Here is a 15,697-nt window from a genome sequence, read left to right as displayed (position 1 = left end):
AACGTTTTCCATCTCAAACAGCTTCTGAATGTCAGCCTGAATTTGCTGAAGGTTTTAATTTGGGAGGAAAAAAATAAAAAAGGAAAAAAGACATTTGATGACTTAATATATGTAGGGCCATGGGGGAATACCTGTCGGTCACCTCATCCAGGGCTGTGTCACAGCACGGAGCTCTGGGCAGCACATCAAGGCAGGGACCATAGGCAGAGCTGGCCTGGGGAATTCAGAGCAGGAGTGCTAAAGCTCTCCTCCAGACTGGATTGTTTTTATGGAAATAATTTCACAGAAATTGTTAAGTAATAAAATTATAAAAAAAAAAATTGGTCAGAGTCTCTGCATACATTATAAAATACTGGAGTTGTAATAAAGCAGGGCCGTGTTTCTCACAGTCTTAAATGGAAAATAATTAGATTAATCTAGGAAAATAGTGAAGGGAGCTGAATAAAGGAATGAGGCTTATGTTTCAGACCCATGACAGCGAGGGTTCCACAGGTGGGATCATCTGGATGCCCCTCACTTAGTGGGGAACATATGGGGGTGTCAGCATTTACTTACAGAGAACAGAAGGGAGGCAGACAGAACTCAGCCCTGGACTCCTAGGTGAGCACACCCAGGAAATAACAGCAAGTTCATTCTAAGAATGGGAAAATCTCACTCTTATGTAGTGGTGGTGTGGATAAAAGGAACAGAGATTGTTTTCCAGGCAGGTTTGTGCCATTCCAGCCAGGTGTGAATGTGCTGTAATACTCAGGAGGGCTCCTCACCCGTGCAGGAATCCCAGAAGCCTTGAGAAGGAAGGGAGGGGGAGGTCAGAGCCTTGGAGCCAGAGCCTCCCCTTCCTGAGGAGGGCTGTGAGAGCCGTGAATTTTGCTCTCAGTTTGCATGTCAATGTAATGTCCTTTTGCCCTTGCACTCCTTTCAAAGACACCCAGGCCTTCACTTAAACATTGCTCTGTCCAGCAGGATTTGGCAGGTGGGGAAAAAAAGGCACATTTTGAATTGCCACCAAACTTAGGTTTGTTTTTTATTTCTCCCATCAGCACCATCCTCTCAGCAGAGATGGGCATCGATCGCTGCCACATCTCCGAGACTGACATTCCTCATCCCGCTCAGAACACAATCTCTTAGTGAATAAAATATGTATTGAAAAGCAGAGGCCAGAGAAATAGGAAAATGCTGCTATTAATGAGAGATTTTGTGTGCTCCAATGTAGCTGCCGCATCAGCCGCATCCTGGAGGCGCCGCGGGGCCACGCGCTGCTGGTGGGTGTGGGAGGCAGTGGAAAGCAGAGCCTGACCCGCCTGGCAGCCTTCCTCAGCTCCCTCGAGGTCTTCCAGATCACCCTGAGGAAAGGCTACGGCGTCCCTGACCTCAAGGTGGGGGACTTGGAGGGCTGAGGTGGAGGGGAAGGAAATAAAGAGCAGAATTTGTCCTGAAGGGCTGTGGTGTGTTGAGAAACAGAATGGAGGAGGATGGTTCTGAGCCAGGTGTGCCCAGGTGGGCAAGAGGCCAGTGGCACCTGGGCTGTGCCAGCTCTGGGGTGGCAGCAGGGCCAGGACAGTGCCCGTCCCCTGTGCTGGCACTGCTGGGACACCTCCAGTGCTGGGGACAGCTCTGGGACAGGAAGGACAGGAAGGACATGGAGAGGCTGGAGCGTGTTCAGGGAAGGGGATGGAGCTGGGAAGGGGCTGGAGCTCCAGGAGAGGCTGAGGGAGCTGGGAAAGGGACTGAGCCTGGAGAAAAGGAGGCTCAGGGGGAACTTGTGGCTCTGCACAACTCCCTGACAGGAGGGGACAGCCGGGGGGGATTTGGGATCTGCTCCAGGGAACAGGGACAGGAGGAGAGGGAACGGCCTCAGGCTGGGCCAGGGGGGGCTCAGGGTGGATATTAGGGAATATTTCTTTACTGAAAGGGCTGTCCAGCCCTGGCACAGCTGCTTAGGGAGGTGGTGAAGTGGCCACCCCTGGAGGGATTTAAAAGCCATGTGGATGTGGCACTTGGGGACATGGGTTAGTGGTGGCCTTGGCCACTCTGAGGGAACAGCTGGATATGATGTCCTTAGAGGGTTCTTCTAACCTAAATGATTCTGTGATCCTGAGATACTGAAACACCCCAGACAAGACATGGTGCTGTGGAGAGGAGCAAATGCCTTGCTGGAGTGTGTCTGCACAGGTCTGCAGCCAGACCTGGGCTCTCCTGGCATCTCCGAGAACATCCCAGCCCAGCCCTGAGCATCAGCCCTCGGCTGTGCTGATGATCTCAGCAACTGGGAACGTTCTGAATGATCCCATTTCTACGTCTGGCTCATGCTTTGCAGCATGTAGGGCAAGACCTCCTGGTTTCCTGTCACAATACAAACAGATGGGACTCAGTTTCTTCTTCCAGAAAAGCCAATCTTTAATGCTACAGCCCATTTTTATACAGTTTTCAAGACCTCATGTATAACTCTAATTGGTTAATAACTTTCTTGCCACTCACTTTCTTGGTTAGTAAATGGCATTTTACATGTCCATCAAATCTCTCTGTTTCTAGATTGTTTATATACTTTATTCTCTGAGTCTCATGGGACAGATTTCTTGTTTTTACAGGTGTAAATGGTTCTGTTACCAGAATAAGTTGTTGTACTAACAGACTTTCATTCTTACGATTTTTTCACATGGGAATTTACAAGCTAACAGTTATCTTAGCTAGAGTAGCAGGGCCTAAATCATATTTTAGAAGGCCTTTCTTTTATAATATCTCTACCTGCATGCAACGATTTCCCACTGCAGGCAGACCTGGCCAGCCTGTACCTGAAGGCTGGGCTGAAGAGTGTGGGCTCTGTGTTCCTGCTGAGCGATGCACAACTGGCTGATGAGCAGTTCCTGGTGCTGGTCAACGACTTCTTGGCATCAGGTACAGCCCTTGTGCTCTGCTTTCCCCTTTCCTCCAGTGCAGTCGTGCTCCTGGAAGCATCTGGAGTTCTGGAATAGACAAAGGAGAGATGATGAAATGAGCTGGAGGTCACAGTGGAGTAAAAGCTGTGCTGAGGTCTCCCTGGGGAGGGACACTCCATCAGCTGGGAGATTTCTTGTCTTGTATCCATTTTTCCATATGCTATGGGATTCTGCATGTAGTTGTTAAGGGATGTGTCTGTTGGGCTATTGCAGCAGGGGACAGAGCCAAAGGAATGTATCGCAGGTGAGGAGTTTCACCTGTGCATCTCATGCGCCCGCCTCAGAAATGAAGGTTGTTTCTGGATACAAGATTTGACTGGAGTATCTGTGAGCTGGTGGAAGAAGCAATGCCACAGGGTGACAGTGTCAGTGTGTGTCATTTGGTTGCTTATCCCATTCCAGTCCTTTCCCTGTTGTTTTTCCAGATACATTTAGGTTTTTGAGGTGCAGTCATGTCCACACCAGTGCTCTATTTCCCTGCAGAACACAGCACAGGTGTGTGTGGATGAGCATCCCTGTGCCAGGTGTGCTGCAGTTCCTGGGCACCTGGGGGTGCAGGCTGTGTCACCAGGACCATGGGGGGACACCTGGACTGGGCATGTCCCTATTTTCCCAGGCAGATCCCTGCCAGTGCCTGCCTGCCACTTTTTGCCTTGTTTGTGGGTTGGGTGGGGAAGGCACCAGCTGGGTCAGGGCCCTCCAGGGATGGGGAGAGGTGAGGAATGAGCAGCACAGCTCTTTGTGAGTAGCTCCAGAGGGGACATGTGGCTGTAAATTGGTGGCCAGATGGCTTCAGCAGCAAACAAACTCTGAAGCTCTTCCATCTGAATCAGCTGTGATGGTTTTGTAATCAGGAGCAAGGACAGGGATTGTAGATTGTGGGGAGGAGCTCCCACCAACTCCTACACTTGGTGTAGGTGCACAGACTGATGACTGAAGGTGAACCTCAGGAGAGAGCTGAGATTCTTCAGCCAGGAGAAGAAAAGGTTCTGGGGAGACCCTAGAGACTCTTCCAGTGCCTAAAGGGACTCCAGGAGAGCTGGAGAGGGACAAGGGATGGAGGGACAGGACAAGAGACAATTCTTCCCTGGGAGAGTGGGCAGGCCCTGGCACAGAGCAGCTGTGGCTGCCCCTGCATCCCTGGCAGTGCCCAGGGCCAGGTTGGACACTGGGGCTTGGAGCAACCTGCAATAGTGGAAGGTGTCTTTCTTACTTGTTTTGCTTGTTGTCACCATCTAGAACAAAATATACCTTTTAATCTTTTTGATGGATCAGCAGATTTCTGATTAGTGTATTTCCCTAAGTGATTAGAGCTCATGTTGAAAGTATCTGGCTCAACAATGATGATTTTAATAAAATCAGAAGGCAGAAAGGAAGTGAATATGTGATAAATTAAGGAAACACTAAAACCAGTATTTGGTTGGGTGCATTTTTGGCAATCAGTTGCTTAACTATTAAGTTTTAAAAGTTTTTACAAGATTTCTAACTTCTAAAACGTTTGGATGGTCTGGGAGTTATTTGGCCACTGCTGGAAATGGCCCCAAACAGCTACAAAAATTTTACATGTAATTAATGCATTTGCAAAAACTACAATGATTTTTTATTATGTATGGCATATTAAGGACTTGAATATTTCTTTTGTAATCTAATTAGACTGCAGAGCTAAAAAAAGTTATTTTCTTTGCTTTGACTCTATCCTATGTCCCTTTCCCTTGAGTTTTATAAGGAAGTTTGCTCTCACAGGTGTATATTTTGCAGCAGGATGACCTCCTGTGCCCCTCTGCTGTTTCTGGGGCCCAGGGGCTTTACCTGAGGAGAGGATTTCCCTGAGCCCCTGAAGAGGGAGGCAGCAGCTTCCCTTTGATCTAAGACTACAGCAACATCCAGAGATGTAAACCCAAAGGTGCCCTCTCCTCCTAGGGGAAATCCCAGATCTCTTCCCTGATGATGAAGTGGAAAATATCATCAGCAGTGTGAGGAATGAAGTCAGAGCCCAGGGGCTGCTGGATTCCAGGGAGAACTGCTGGAAGTTTTTCATCGAGCGAGTTCAACGGCGGCTGAAGGTGAGATGGAGCAGGAGAGGTTGGTGCTGAGTGATTTTTTTGCCTTTTTTTATTTTATGTATTCTCTGTGTTCTTTACATGCATATTTGTGGCCTGTTACTGTATTAGCAGCTATTTCCAGTACTTTTCCCTACCTTTTCCCTAGCCAGAAAGACAAAATTCCAGAGCTCCAAGCGGCAGGGCATACAAGGCCTCTATCCTATTTTGGTTCTTTCTGGGAACCAAAGCCAAAAAACAGCTGCTCAAGACATTTTCATAAACAAAATTTAGTTTCCATCTGTGAGGGGAGGATTTAGAGAGGGTTGAACTAGGGGAAATTGCCTCACCTCTTATGTCTCTAATTGGTAATTTTTGTCAAATATGCTAATTTGCTAAACTTAAACTCTCTTCCAACCCAGATATTCTGGGTGTGTGATATCAAAAAAGCAGTTTAAAGGGATTACAAATTGTACTGTATTAAAATCGTTGAGATCAATAACTTGTAACAGTTAATATATAAATGTAAAAACTAATGATTATATTGTCATGTATAACATCCAGACCTTGCATTCCCTCAGCTGGTGGGATGGGACCCTTGGGATGGGATGGGACCCATGGGACAGGACCCTTGGGATGAGATGGAACCCTTGGGATGGCATGGGACAGGACCCTTGGGATGGGACAGGACCCATGGGATGGGACGGGATGGGACGGGACAGGACAGGATGGGACGGGATGGGATGGGATGGGATAGGACGAGATAGGATGGGATCAGTGAAGCCCAAGATGGGTTGTGGGGGCAGATGCTGCTCTCCCTGCTCCTCAGTCCCATGCTGTGCTCTCAGGTCGTGCTGTGCCTGTCCCCCGTGGGCCCCAGGCTGCGGCTCTGCAGTCGCCGCTTCCCAGCCCTGGCTGGCTGCAGCACCATGGACTGCTTCCAGCCGTGGCCCCGGCAGGCCCTGGAGTCCGTGAGCCGCCGCTTCCTGCAGGACATGGACACCCTGCAGGTGAGCAGCCAGCACAGCTCCTGCTGGTGCACCCTGGGGACACGGCTGGCCACGGGCAGGGGTGGCCCCTGTCTCACACCATTGCAGGGAAGGTTGGGCTGCCCTCCAACACATCCAGGGCAGCTGGTGGGTGTCCAGAGGGGCACCACTGCTAGCACTGCACTGCATTAAACTCAACCAAACCATTACTGAGGCACATTCCACGTTTTTGTGGAGAGGGCCGTGGACCTTGGCAGCAGAGCCACAGGCACCACGCTCCTGTGTCACTGGAGCTGAGGGCGCTGCTGGGGAAAGGATGGCTCTGCCAGCGCAAGGACAGCCCCAAACCTGCACAGAAAATAACCTGCTGCTCTCCCCACTTTGTGTCTAAGCTACTGGAAATCTCAAGAGCAAAAATAGGTCAAGTTCTCAGTGATGACAATCTGCTACTAGAATAGAGATTCATTTCTGTTTATTTAGTTTTTCCAGGCAGGATTTAGGAAGAATAAAGCCTACAATGTTTCTTTTTCGGAACGTGCTGTTTTCCCATTTGTACAGGAGAAAAGCCAAAATTTATACTTTAAAGAGCTGTTATTTTGTAGAGAAATTGCTTGGAATAAGATAATGTGTGAGATAAAAATATATAAAAAAGAGGTATAAAGTACAGGAGCAACAAAGTTATTTTAGAGATAACAGTGAAAAGGGATCAGCTTGGCTGTTACATCTTGAATTGTGCTGCAGCGGAATGAAAAGTTACCAAATTCCTTTGTATTCAGCACAGACCTGTGTTATATATAGTTTTCTATTTAAAACAGTTTCTCCCCATCTTCCCATCTTGCCTTTAGGATTCAGTCAAGGATTCAATAAGCAAATTCATGGCCCATGTCCACATCAGTGTCAATGAGATGTCCCGGCTGTACCTCAGCAATGAGCACCGCTACAACTACACCACCCCCAAGTCCTTCCTGGAACAAATCAAACTCTACCAGAACCTGCTGCTGAAAAAGGACAAGGATTTAAAGGCCAAAATGGAGCGGCTGGAGAACGGCCTGGAGAAGCTCAAGAGCACTTCTGCACAGGTAAGGGCTCTTTGGGATTGGTTTTCATTGTTTGTTTGTTTTTGGTTTGTTTTTTGTCTGGTTCAAGGGAAAACTTCTCAGAGAAGGAATTTGTGCTGGATCCTCTGCTGTTTGGGAGGTAACTGAAAGATTTCAATAAGTAAAATGAGATTGAGATCCAGCTGACTCTGCCATCCTCTTTTAATGGTTAAATTTCAGCTGTGGTGACGAAACAGCTTAGGAAATGCAGGATGGTAGCTGAATTTTGCAATTGCATCCAGGAAAACTACAATAACTTCAGCAAGAGTCTTTCAAACTAAATAGTGCATGCTGTTAAAATGGAGCTGATGTTCATTTTTCCTTCTGCTATGCTATCCATCTTTTAGGAAAGCTAATACACTTCTGAAATGCACATCAGTCATCCCAAAATCCCCCTGCTAAAGACTACCACTGGCACTCTCCTCTGGCAGTGACTAGAACTTGTTCTGGGTGTTTCCCAAACCTCTCTCCAGTGACACCTGCATCTGTTGCTACACTCCCATTTTGTTCTCCATTTCATATTCTATTAACTCCTACAATTATTTGTTTGCAAAACTTCTAGAGTGGCTGCTTGGGTAATGCAGGGGTTTGATGAGAAGGAAGGACTGGTAGCTCCATCCCCTTCCACACAGATGCTCTGGGGAGTGCTGGGGAGATCAATCACATCTGTCACACCCCAGGGGACACGCCTGCCTGGAGGTGATGGATGGGCTGGGCTGGGCTGGTGCTTCTCAGAGCTGGTATCTCCATCTCCCTTCAAACGGGCACTGCCACGTGCCTGTGCAGGTTTTAGCATCTCCTTTGTGGGGAAGGGGTAGCAGAGAGCACTGGTGAGACCCACCAGAGTCACAAGGCTGTGCCCTCACTGCCCAGCACACCTCAGCTCACCTCATCACTGAAATGACAGGAAAAACAAAAACTCTCCAACAAGCTTTTTAGTGTTAGAGAATCAAGGCATTATTATATTCTGGCAGGATGTGAAACAGAAATAATTTCATCCGCACATAGCCTGGGTGTGCAGAGAAAGTCATTCCATGACACATGAATTTTACCAGATTTTTCAGAAATTATACAGTCAAAACACATGGAGATTCACTAGTTCCAAGCTGAGGAGCTCTTAGTATTTGGTTTCCTATTGGTTACAGATCTCTTCATCCCCAGTGCTAATTAGGTTCTCATTCTTTTCTCTCTTTTCCCAGACCAGGTGTCTCTGACCATGCCAGGGGTGATGTTTGGAACTGATGGTCATTGATGATCATTATTTTCTGTGTATCTTCTGTGTTATTCCCAGTCTGTCGAGATGTTCAGTCCATCAGGCCTTGCCTGCTGGAACAATGCCCTGGAAAGAAACTTAAATTCCCTTCCCCAGGGACAAAGGTGGGCAAACCTGACTGAAGTTATAAAATTCAACATTTTAAACTTGATATATTTTCCAACAACCTTACCTCACCCATGCAGGCAATAGCTCTCATGAACCTGTGGGATGCTGCTGTTTTTTGGGTTTTTTCTTTGGATTCCTCAGTGGTGAATAAATGGATTAGGTTTAATTTTTTGGGGAACAGCTAATATGAAATTAATCTCTTGAGAGCAAGTCCCTGGGTCTGTTGTGGCACATGGGAATCCTTCTGTGTCCTTCAGGCTGCTCTTCAGTGGCTGCTATGTGGGCAGGGCTCTCTGATAAGCCACAGAGCAGTGGGGGAGGACTTGGAGGCAATGGGAAGGATGGGAAAATCAAATCACAAGAAGGATGAAAGAGCACAGTGTTGGTGTCTGGTTGCAGTGAGGCTGGGCTGAGAGGTGCCTCCTTGTGCAGGTAATTAAGATGCAGAGCAGCGAGGACAAATATGTCAAATTCAAGTCTAAAATTAGCACTGGGGGCCTAAAATTAAGCACCTAAATTACCAGATGTGTGCAATAGTCAAAACTGCTGTTGATTTGAAACCAGATTTATCAGTACTGGAAATCATACCAGCATGTTCAATCTTGAACATGGGTTTAGAAGGCTGAACTTTACATTCACCCATGGAAGTACTTGGTCTTGGGGTTGAGGAGGTGAAGGGTCCTCTCTCTCACTCAGGTGTGTCTTCTGCAGCTTGTGCTTGGGAGTGATGGGCCAGGGGGTGTTCCCAAAGTAAAGGTGGAGGATTTTGATCCCTGGGTATCACCTGGCTTTGCCTTAGCTCTGGGGACTGATGCTCATCTCTGCCATTCCCCAGGGTCCATGACAAGTTAAGGATGAGGTTTGTGTATTTCTGTAGGCTCACACTGGCCTCAGCACAAGGGGCTGTTGTATCAGGAGCTGCAGGTATTTTTTACTTTGCTGTTCCCATTTCAAAATAACCTCTCTGCCTCCTTTTGCTGTTGTCCACTCTACCGGTTTTTTGGGTTTTTTTTTACTTTTCTTTCCTTTGGAGATTTGGACACCTTGATGCTGTTGACCAACTTTCCTCCTCCAGCAATGTTTTACAACCATCTCTCCCCGTGGACAGCAGCATCCTCAGCACTCAGGAAAGCTGGAGCCTCCTTCCTATTAGGACATAATGGATTGGGAAGATGTGTGGGATGAGTCATTTGTTTTTCAGAGTGCTGTGTGCCACCCGGAGGTCAGCGCCCATTGCTGAGTAATTCTGAGGATGGCTGTGGCTCATATTGCATCACTGGATTCCAGATTCAAGCCTGGCTGGCACTATGAATTAATTGCTGACCTTTTGATGTATTTTGTGTTCTTAAAACAAGGCAGGGACAATCAGATAAAATGAGTCTTCTGGGAGCCTGCCCTCCAGGTTTTCTTCTCGTTAATAATTTTTCTCATGCTGTTCTGGTGGTAGGCAAGGGCTTCTCCCTTCCTTTCTCTGATGAAGTCACAGCACATTACCCTTGAATTTCTCATTTGCTTTGCTCTTTCCCTTTCCACCTCACATTACTAATTGCTTATCATATCTGCACTCAGGAAGCTGCTCACAGGTTTCTCATAGAATCACAGAATCACACAATTCTTTGGGTTGGAAGGGATCTTAAAGATCATCTTTTCCACCTCTGCCATGGACAGGGACACATTCCACCATCCCAGGCTTCTCCAAGCCCCATTCAACCTGGCCTTGGGCACTGCCAGGGATCCAGGGGCAGCCACAGCTTCTCTGGGCACCCTGTGCCAGGGCCTGCCCACCCCCCCAGGGACAGATTTACTCCTGATAGCCAACCTAACCCTGCCCTCCTTCAGCCTGAAGTCATTCCCCCTTATCCTGTCACTGCAAGCCCTTGCAAACACTCCTTCTCCAACATTCTTGTTTTTTAAAAGTTCTGACAAAGTCACTTCCCCATCCTTTGCTGTGTGTGCTTGGCAGGGTATTGTCTGCTCCCCAGGGATGAGCTTACACCTGCTCTTTGTGCTGCTGTTGAGTGCCTGTGGATTTTAATCTCCTGCTTGTTTTGTCCTCACCGTGTAAACCCTTGGAGCTCCCATTTGTGCGTGTATCCAGCACACAAAGGCTGATTTCTGGGCAGAAGGTCACAGCCATATCAGCCATCAGCAGAACCCACTTCAATTTCCTGCAGCCCCCAGAGACTCGGAGCAGAACCAGGAGCTGCTGCTGGGTTTGTCACATGAAGGGATTATGTGCACATGTGATCCCAGATTTACAGCTGTGTCTTTGTCCTGGTGAGAGCAGTCCCACAGAGCCAGGCTGCAGGGGATGCTGATGGATGGAGGGTGTGTGGAGAGCCCTGAAAAACTGCTCTCCATGGAAGCCCATGCCAAATGTCAGCAGCTTCAGCTTATGGATTGCAGGTTGTGCTCTCCCTTCCGCTATTAAAATGGGTATTGCCAAAAGCAGAGTCTGCCTTCCCTTCCTGGGAGCATTTTTGTGTGGGTAAAGATGTACCCCAGGAGCTCTAAGTAAGCTGAGCTGAGATCAGGCAGTGAAAGCCTCTGTGGTCTGCCCAGAGTCTGAGTAAATTCACTGAAATGAGGATTTTAGCAGGAGGTTTTCTGTCTGCAAGTGCTAGTCTGTGTGAGCTTCCCCCCGTGCAGCACTGGTGACGGCTCTTGTGTGTGAGCAGGGTTTGAGGAGTGGCCACCATGGCTGTGCTGGTGGCCTCTGGGCTTCCAGCTCACAGCCATGTCCCTTCTCAGGCTCATCCGACATCACATTTAAATTCCCTTGACCTTTGGAGTTCTACCTGTTGGCAGGTCCAAACTGCAATCTTTCTGGGGTGAAAAATGATGTTAGGAAGAAGTTCTTCCCTGTGGGGGGGGGGCAGGACCTGGATCCCTGGAAGTGTCCAAGGGACAGGTCTTGGAGTAAGCTGGGATAGTGGAAGGTGTCCCTGACATGGGACATGTTTCTGTGATTCCTGACACAGGCTGCAGACTGATGGTCTCAGAGCACTGTGCTGGGGTCCAGGCTGGAGGGGTGGGGAGGGCAGGGTGTGCTGGGGTGAGCAGGAGGCTCAGGGAGTTCCTGGGCACAGCTCCTCCTTCTCCAGAACACCTTGTGCCCAGGTTTGCTGCTGGCCAGGCTGAGAAGCTGAAGTGTGGCTGAACTGCAGCCTTGTCACCTCCCCAGCAAGGCACAGCACCTGCACACCTCTGCTCAGGGGGATGTGCCATCAGAGTGCCCAAAGCTGATGGGTTTGTGTTTACAGTGATTTCCTGCCCATGCCTGCTGTGTGATGGGGCTCCTGGGCTGTATGAAACCAATGCCTGGAGAGACTCCCTGGAACAGAGGCTGGGCAGTGACAAAGGAATAAAGCAGGGATTTATTCAAAGGATTCACCTTGGGCAGTGCAAGAGCCCGGCCGTGGCTCCAGCCAAGATGGACCCAAGATGGTCCCAAGATGGACCCAAGATGGACCCAAGATGGACCCAAGATGGACTCCGAGTCACGAGTTCTCCCACTTGGATCAGTTTTGCTCCATTCCCATCTTGGGCTTCATTGTCCAAGCCCAGCTCCAGGTTCTGCAGTCCCATCCTCCCACATTGCTCTCCTCAAGTCGCTGCTGTTTGCACTTTTTGGGGCTGAAGCTGCAGCGCTGTCCTTGGCTGTGGGGCTGGAAAAGGATTGTTTTGTGTGCCTGAGCTGTGAGGAGAACTTGGAACACTTGGTGTGAAGTTCAGAGTCCCACACCAGTGCAGTGCAGAGTCTGGAAATATGAAAGCTGAAACTTAAGGCATCACCAGGACTCTGCTGTCAGCTAGTCTGAGGAGCAGGCAGGGCAGTCCAGCTCCCACAGATCTCTGCCCTGCAGGTGGATGAGCTGAAGGCCAAGCTGGCAGCCCAAGAGGTGGAGCTGAAGCAGAAGAATGAGGATGCTGACAGGCTGATCCAGGTGGTGGGAGTGGAGACAGAGAAGGTGAGCAGGAAGAAAGCGGTGGCCGATGAGGAGGAGCGGAAGGTGGCCCTCATCACCCAAGAGGTCGAGCAGAAGCAGAAGGACTGTGAGGAGGACCTGGCCAAGGCTGAGCCTGCCCTGGCAGCTGCCCAGGCTGCTCTCAACACCCTTAACAAGGTAGGATGAGGATTTCCAGTGTTTTTCCTCTGTGCTGGGGGAGAGGGGCTGTGTAATCTGATGGCCCAAGTTCTGGGCATTGTGTTGTCCCTCCTCCAGTTTCCTCCCTGCTGGTGCTAAAGTGTTTAAGAAAACGTTGGATGTGGCACTCAGTGCCACTGTTTAGTTGGCAAGTTGGTGTCTAGTCACCGGTTGGACTTGATGATCTCAAAGGTCTTTTCCAGCCTGGTTAATTCTGTAATTCTGGGGTTCCTGATGGAACTCGGAGCACCCATGAGGCTGCACCATGTTCCCCTCCACTCATTGCCACGGCGAGGAGCAGACAAAGCTGGTCCAAAGGAAGATGCCACTGGGAGAATGTTATCATGAGATAAGTATTGCTTTGATTGCAGGAAATTGGTTTTGGGAGGACTTTTTGTGGCTCAGAAGGTTTGTCCTTCAGGGGTGCTCCAGGGGTTCCAGTTTGATGTAGCACTCAGTGCCATGGTTTAGTTGATGAGGAAGTGTTAGGTCAGAGGTTGGACTTGATGATCTCAAAGGTCTTTTCCAACCTGGTTAATTCTGGGGTTCTGAGATGTGCCTGAGAGATGGACCTGCAGTTTGTTTTGTTCTGCAGTTCATTCAGTGTCCTGGGACAGCAGCCTCCCACTGCACACAGCTGGAGAACCACAGCTGGAAAACCTCCAGTCACAGCAAGGCCTAACCATGGCTCAATCCTAGCCCTGCTGGGGGACAGGAAAGCACCTTGGAGCCATCCAGGATGGGGATTCTGTTGGATTTGCTTTTGGGAAGGAGGTAGCTTTGCTGCAGACACCTGTGCTCTGGATTTCCTTCGTGGGAGGGAAGGGACTGTGCAAAAGGAAAATGTTTCTGTCTTCGTTAGTTCCAGGTTTGTGCTGGAGCTGTGGAATCTCTCATTAGGCAAAGATGGGGGAAATGCTGGGATTTTCTCCAGAGAACTGTAAAGCAGCAGTAGCAGAGCACTGGAAGCCATGGTCTCCTTTACCTTCTGGCTGGAGATGTATCAGAGAGCCCAACCTGCTCACTGACATGAATAATCAGCAATGTTTATGTGTGTCTGTACAGTTTCTGCCCAATTATCTCAACCATCTTCCTTGGGCTGCAGGGTTATATGCAACATTAACAAGGAACACAGTGAGAAAAGCTGTTGAGTAGAATCCAATAATAAATCTGTATTGGTGAGGATGTGGATACGTGGACATTTCTGTGATGGTGTCACCTGCCAGAGCAAAAGAAGAGCGGCCATGGCCACTGGGACATGTCCAGGCTGTTTCCTCCTCATCAGCTGCACCTCAAACCCACCTTGGTTTCTGCACCTGTGTTTGTGCTGGGAGGATCATCCTGATGTTTTAAATAATCCCTCTTGGTGCCTCTGTAGCCACACGGCTCTCAAGAGATCTGGCCCTGCTCAGCCTTGCCGGGGTTAATTCTCTCTGTGTTCCTGACTGTTTAAACTTTCTTTTCTTTTTTTTTTTTTTTTTTCTTCCATGTGAGTCAAGAATTGACTGTGGGCTGGCTTAGCCTGGCTTTGGCTGTGTGGGTGGGACCTGCTGCAGCCCCTCTGTCCCCTGCTATAATGCCTTTTGCAGGGGCTGGTGGCAGTGAGAGTGACTGAGACAAAGTGAGAAGCTATTTAAAATGTTATGGAGAAATAAATCTATACATATATGAGATAATTACATATATATGGATGATAATTAAGGTAATTGCTATATGGACAATGATGAATGGCATATGGGTTGTGGTAGAACCCAAGAGCACTTGCAAAATAATATAGTGTAAAGCCAGGTGTGGTAGCAAGTTTGAAGACTTGGGAAATCAGGATTTAGACACAAAAATGCCCCTTTGGCTCCTCCAGTGCAGTTTGGCTGCTTGCCCTGTGAGGGTGCCTGGGCTTTCTCAGCAGCTGTGTTCCCTGAACTATGAGGGCTGCGGGGTGTGGGAATCACAGGATGACTTTGGCATTGACATCTCAGCCTGGGTAGGAGGGAGCATGAAGGGAAGCTCTGAAGGTTTTCTAGAGGGCCTGAATGTTATTTCTCTAGGTTTCATTCTTCTTTGTCCCAGTCTTCTGAGAGGCCATGAAACCTCCTGCTCCCTCAGGAGCTTGGGGAGGAGCAGTGTGCTATGGTGGTCCCAGGTGGGATGTCAGGAGCAGGGAATGAAGCACGTGTGCTGCAAACCTGCACAGCAGTGATCTAAAGGCAGCACTGCTGGGGCTGAGAGGAGCCCAATTTATCAGATTGATAGCCTGGGCGCCTGACTCTATTAGTGGCAGAGTGAAAAGAAAGCCCATTCATTTTTATCTAACAACCTTGTTTTCCCCTTTTCAGACCAATCTGACGGAGCTGAGGTCCTTTGGGTCACCTCCTTCTGCTGTCAGCAACGTCACCGCGGCCGTGATGGTGCTGACGGCCCCGGGAGGGAGGATCCCCAAGGACAGGAGCTGGAAAGCAGCCAAAGTGGCCATGGCAAGGGTAGACGGCTTCCTGGATTCCTTGATCAAGTTCAACAAGGAGAACATCCATGAAAACTGCCTCAAAGCCCTCCAGCCCTATTTGCAAGACCCCCAGTTCAACCCCGAGTTTGTGGCCACCAAGTCCTCGGCGGCGGCCGGGCTGTGCTCGTGGGTGCTGAACATCGCGCGCTTTCACCGCGTGTTCTGCGAGGTGCAGCCAAAGAGGCAGGCTCTGGACAGGGCCAACGCTGAGCTGGCAGCAGCCCAGGACAAGCTGGCCACTGTCAAGGCCAAAATTTCTGTGAGTGCCCTTGGGGGGACCCATCCTGCTTGTCCCTGCCTGGGGGAATCCTCTCCTTTGGGCAGAGCTGCTGCTCAGTGCTTGTGTTTTAAGGAGGGGGTGGCAATCCAAAGGTTTGGGGCTTGCAGGGATTTCTCTCCCTCCTGTTGCACTAGCAGCCCCAAAATCCAGCCCTGTGCTGGGCTGAGCCTCCAGGGTGGGCAGCAGGGAGGGGAGGGGGATTCTGCCCCTGTGCCCCTGTGCTCAGGTGAGACCCCACCTGCAGAGCTGCCCCAGCCCTGGGCCAGCACAGGAAGGAGCTGGAGCTGCTGGAGAGATCCAGGGGAGCGCATGGAGATGCTCCAAGGG

General features: G+C 49.4%; 1 protein-coding gene across 1 annotated transcript in view; it reads left to right on the top strand.

Moving 5' to 3' along the window:
- DNAH9 (dynein axonemal heavy chain 9) overlaps positions 1-15,697 on the top strand; it is a 159,724-nt gene that overhangs the window by 65,260 nt on the left and 78,767 nt on the right. The window contains exons 44-50 of the mRNA XM_062506548.1: positions 1,214-1,376; positions 2,772-2,895; positions 4,857-4,999; positions 5,824-5,985; positions 6,810-7,043; positions 12,309-12,569; positions 14,924-15,349. Of these exons, the coding sequence (XP_062362532.1) occupies positions 1,214-1,376; positions 2,772-2,895; positions 4,857-4,999; positions 5,824-5,985; positions 6,810-7,043; positions 12,309-12,569; positions 14,924-15,349 (1,513 nt within the window). The remainder of the gene's footprint in view (positions 1-1,213; positions 1,377-2,771; positions 2,896-4,856; positions 5,000-5,823; positions 5,986-6,809; positions 7,044-12,308; positions 12,570-14,923; positions 15,350-15,697) is intronic.

Source organism: Cinclus cinclus, chromosome 20, assembly GCF_963662255.1.
Source record: "Cinclus cinclus chromosome 20, bCinCin1.1, whole genome shotgun sequence".
Lineage (NCBI taxonomy): Eukaryota > Metazoa > Chordata > Aves > Passeriformes > Cinclidae > Cinclus > Cinclus cinclus.
This window is presented reverse-complemented; position numbering and strand designations above follow the sequence as displayed.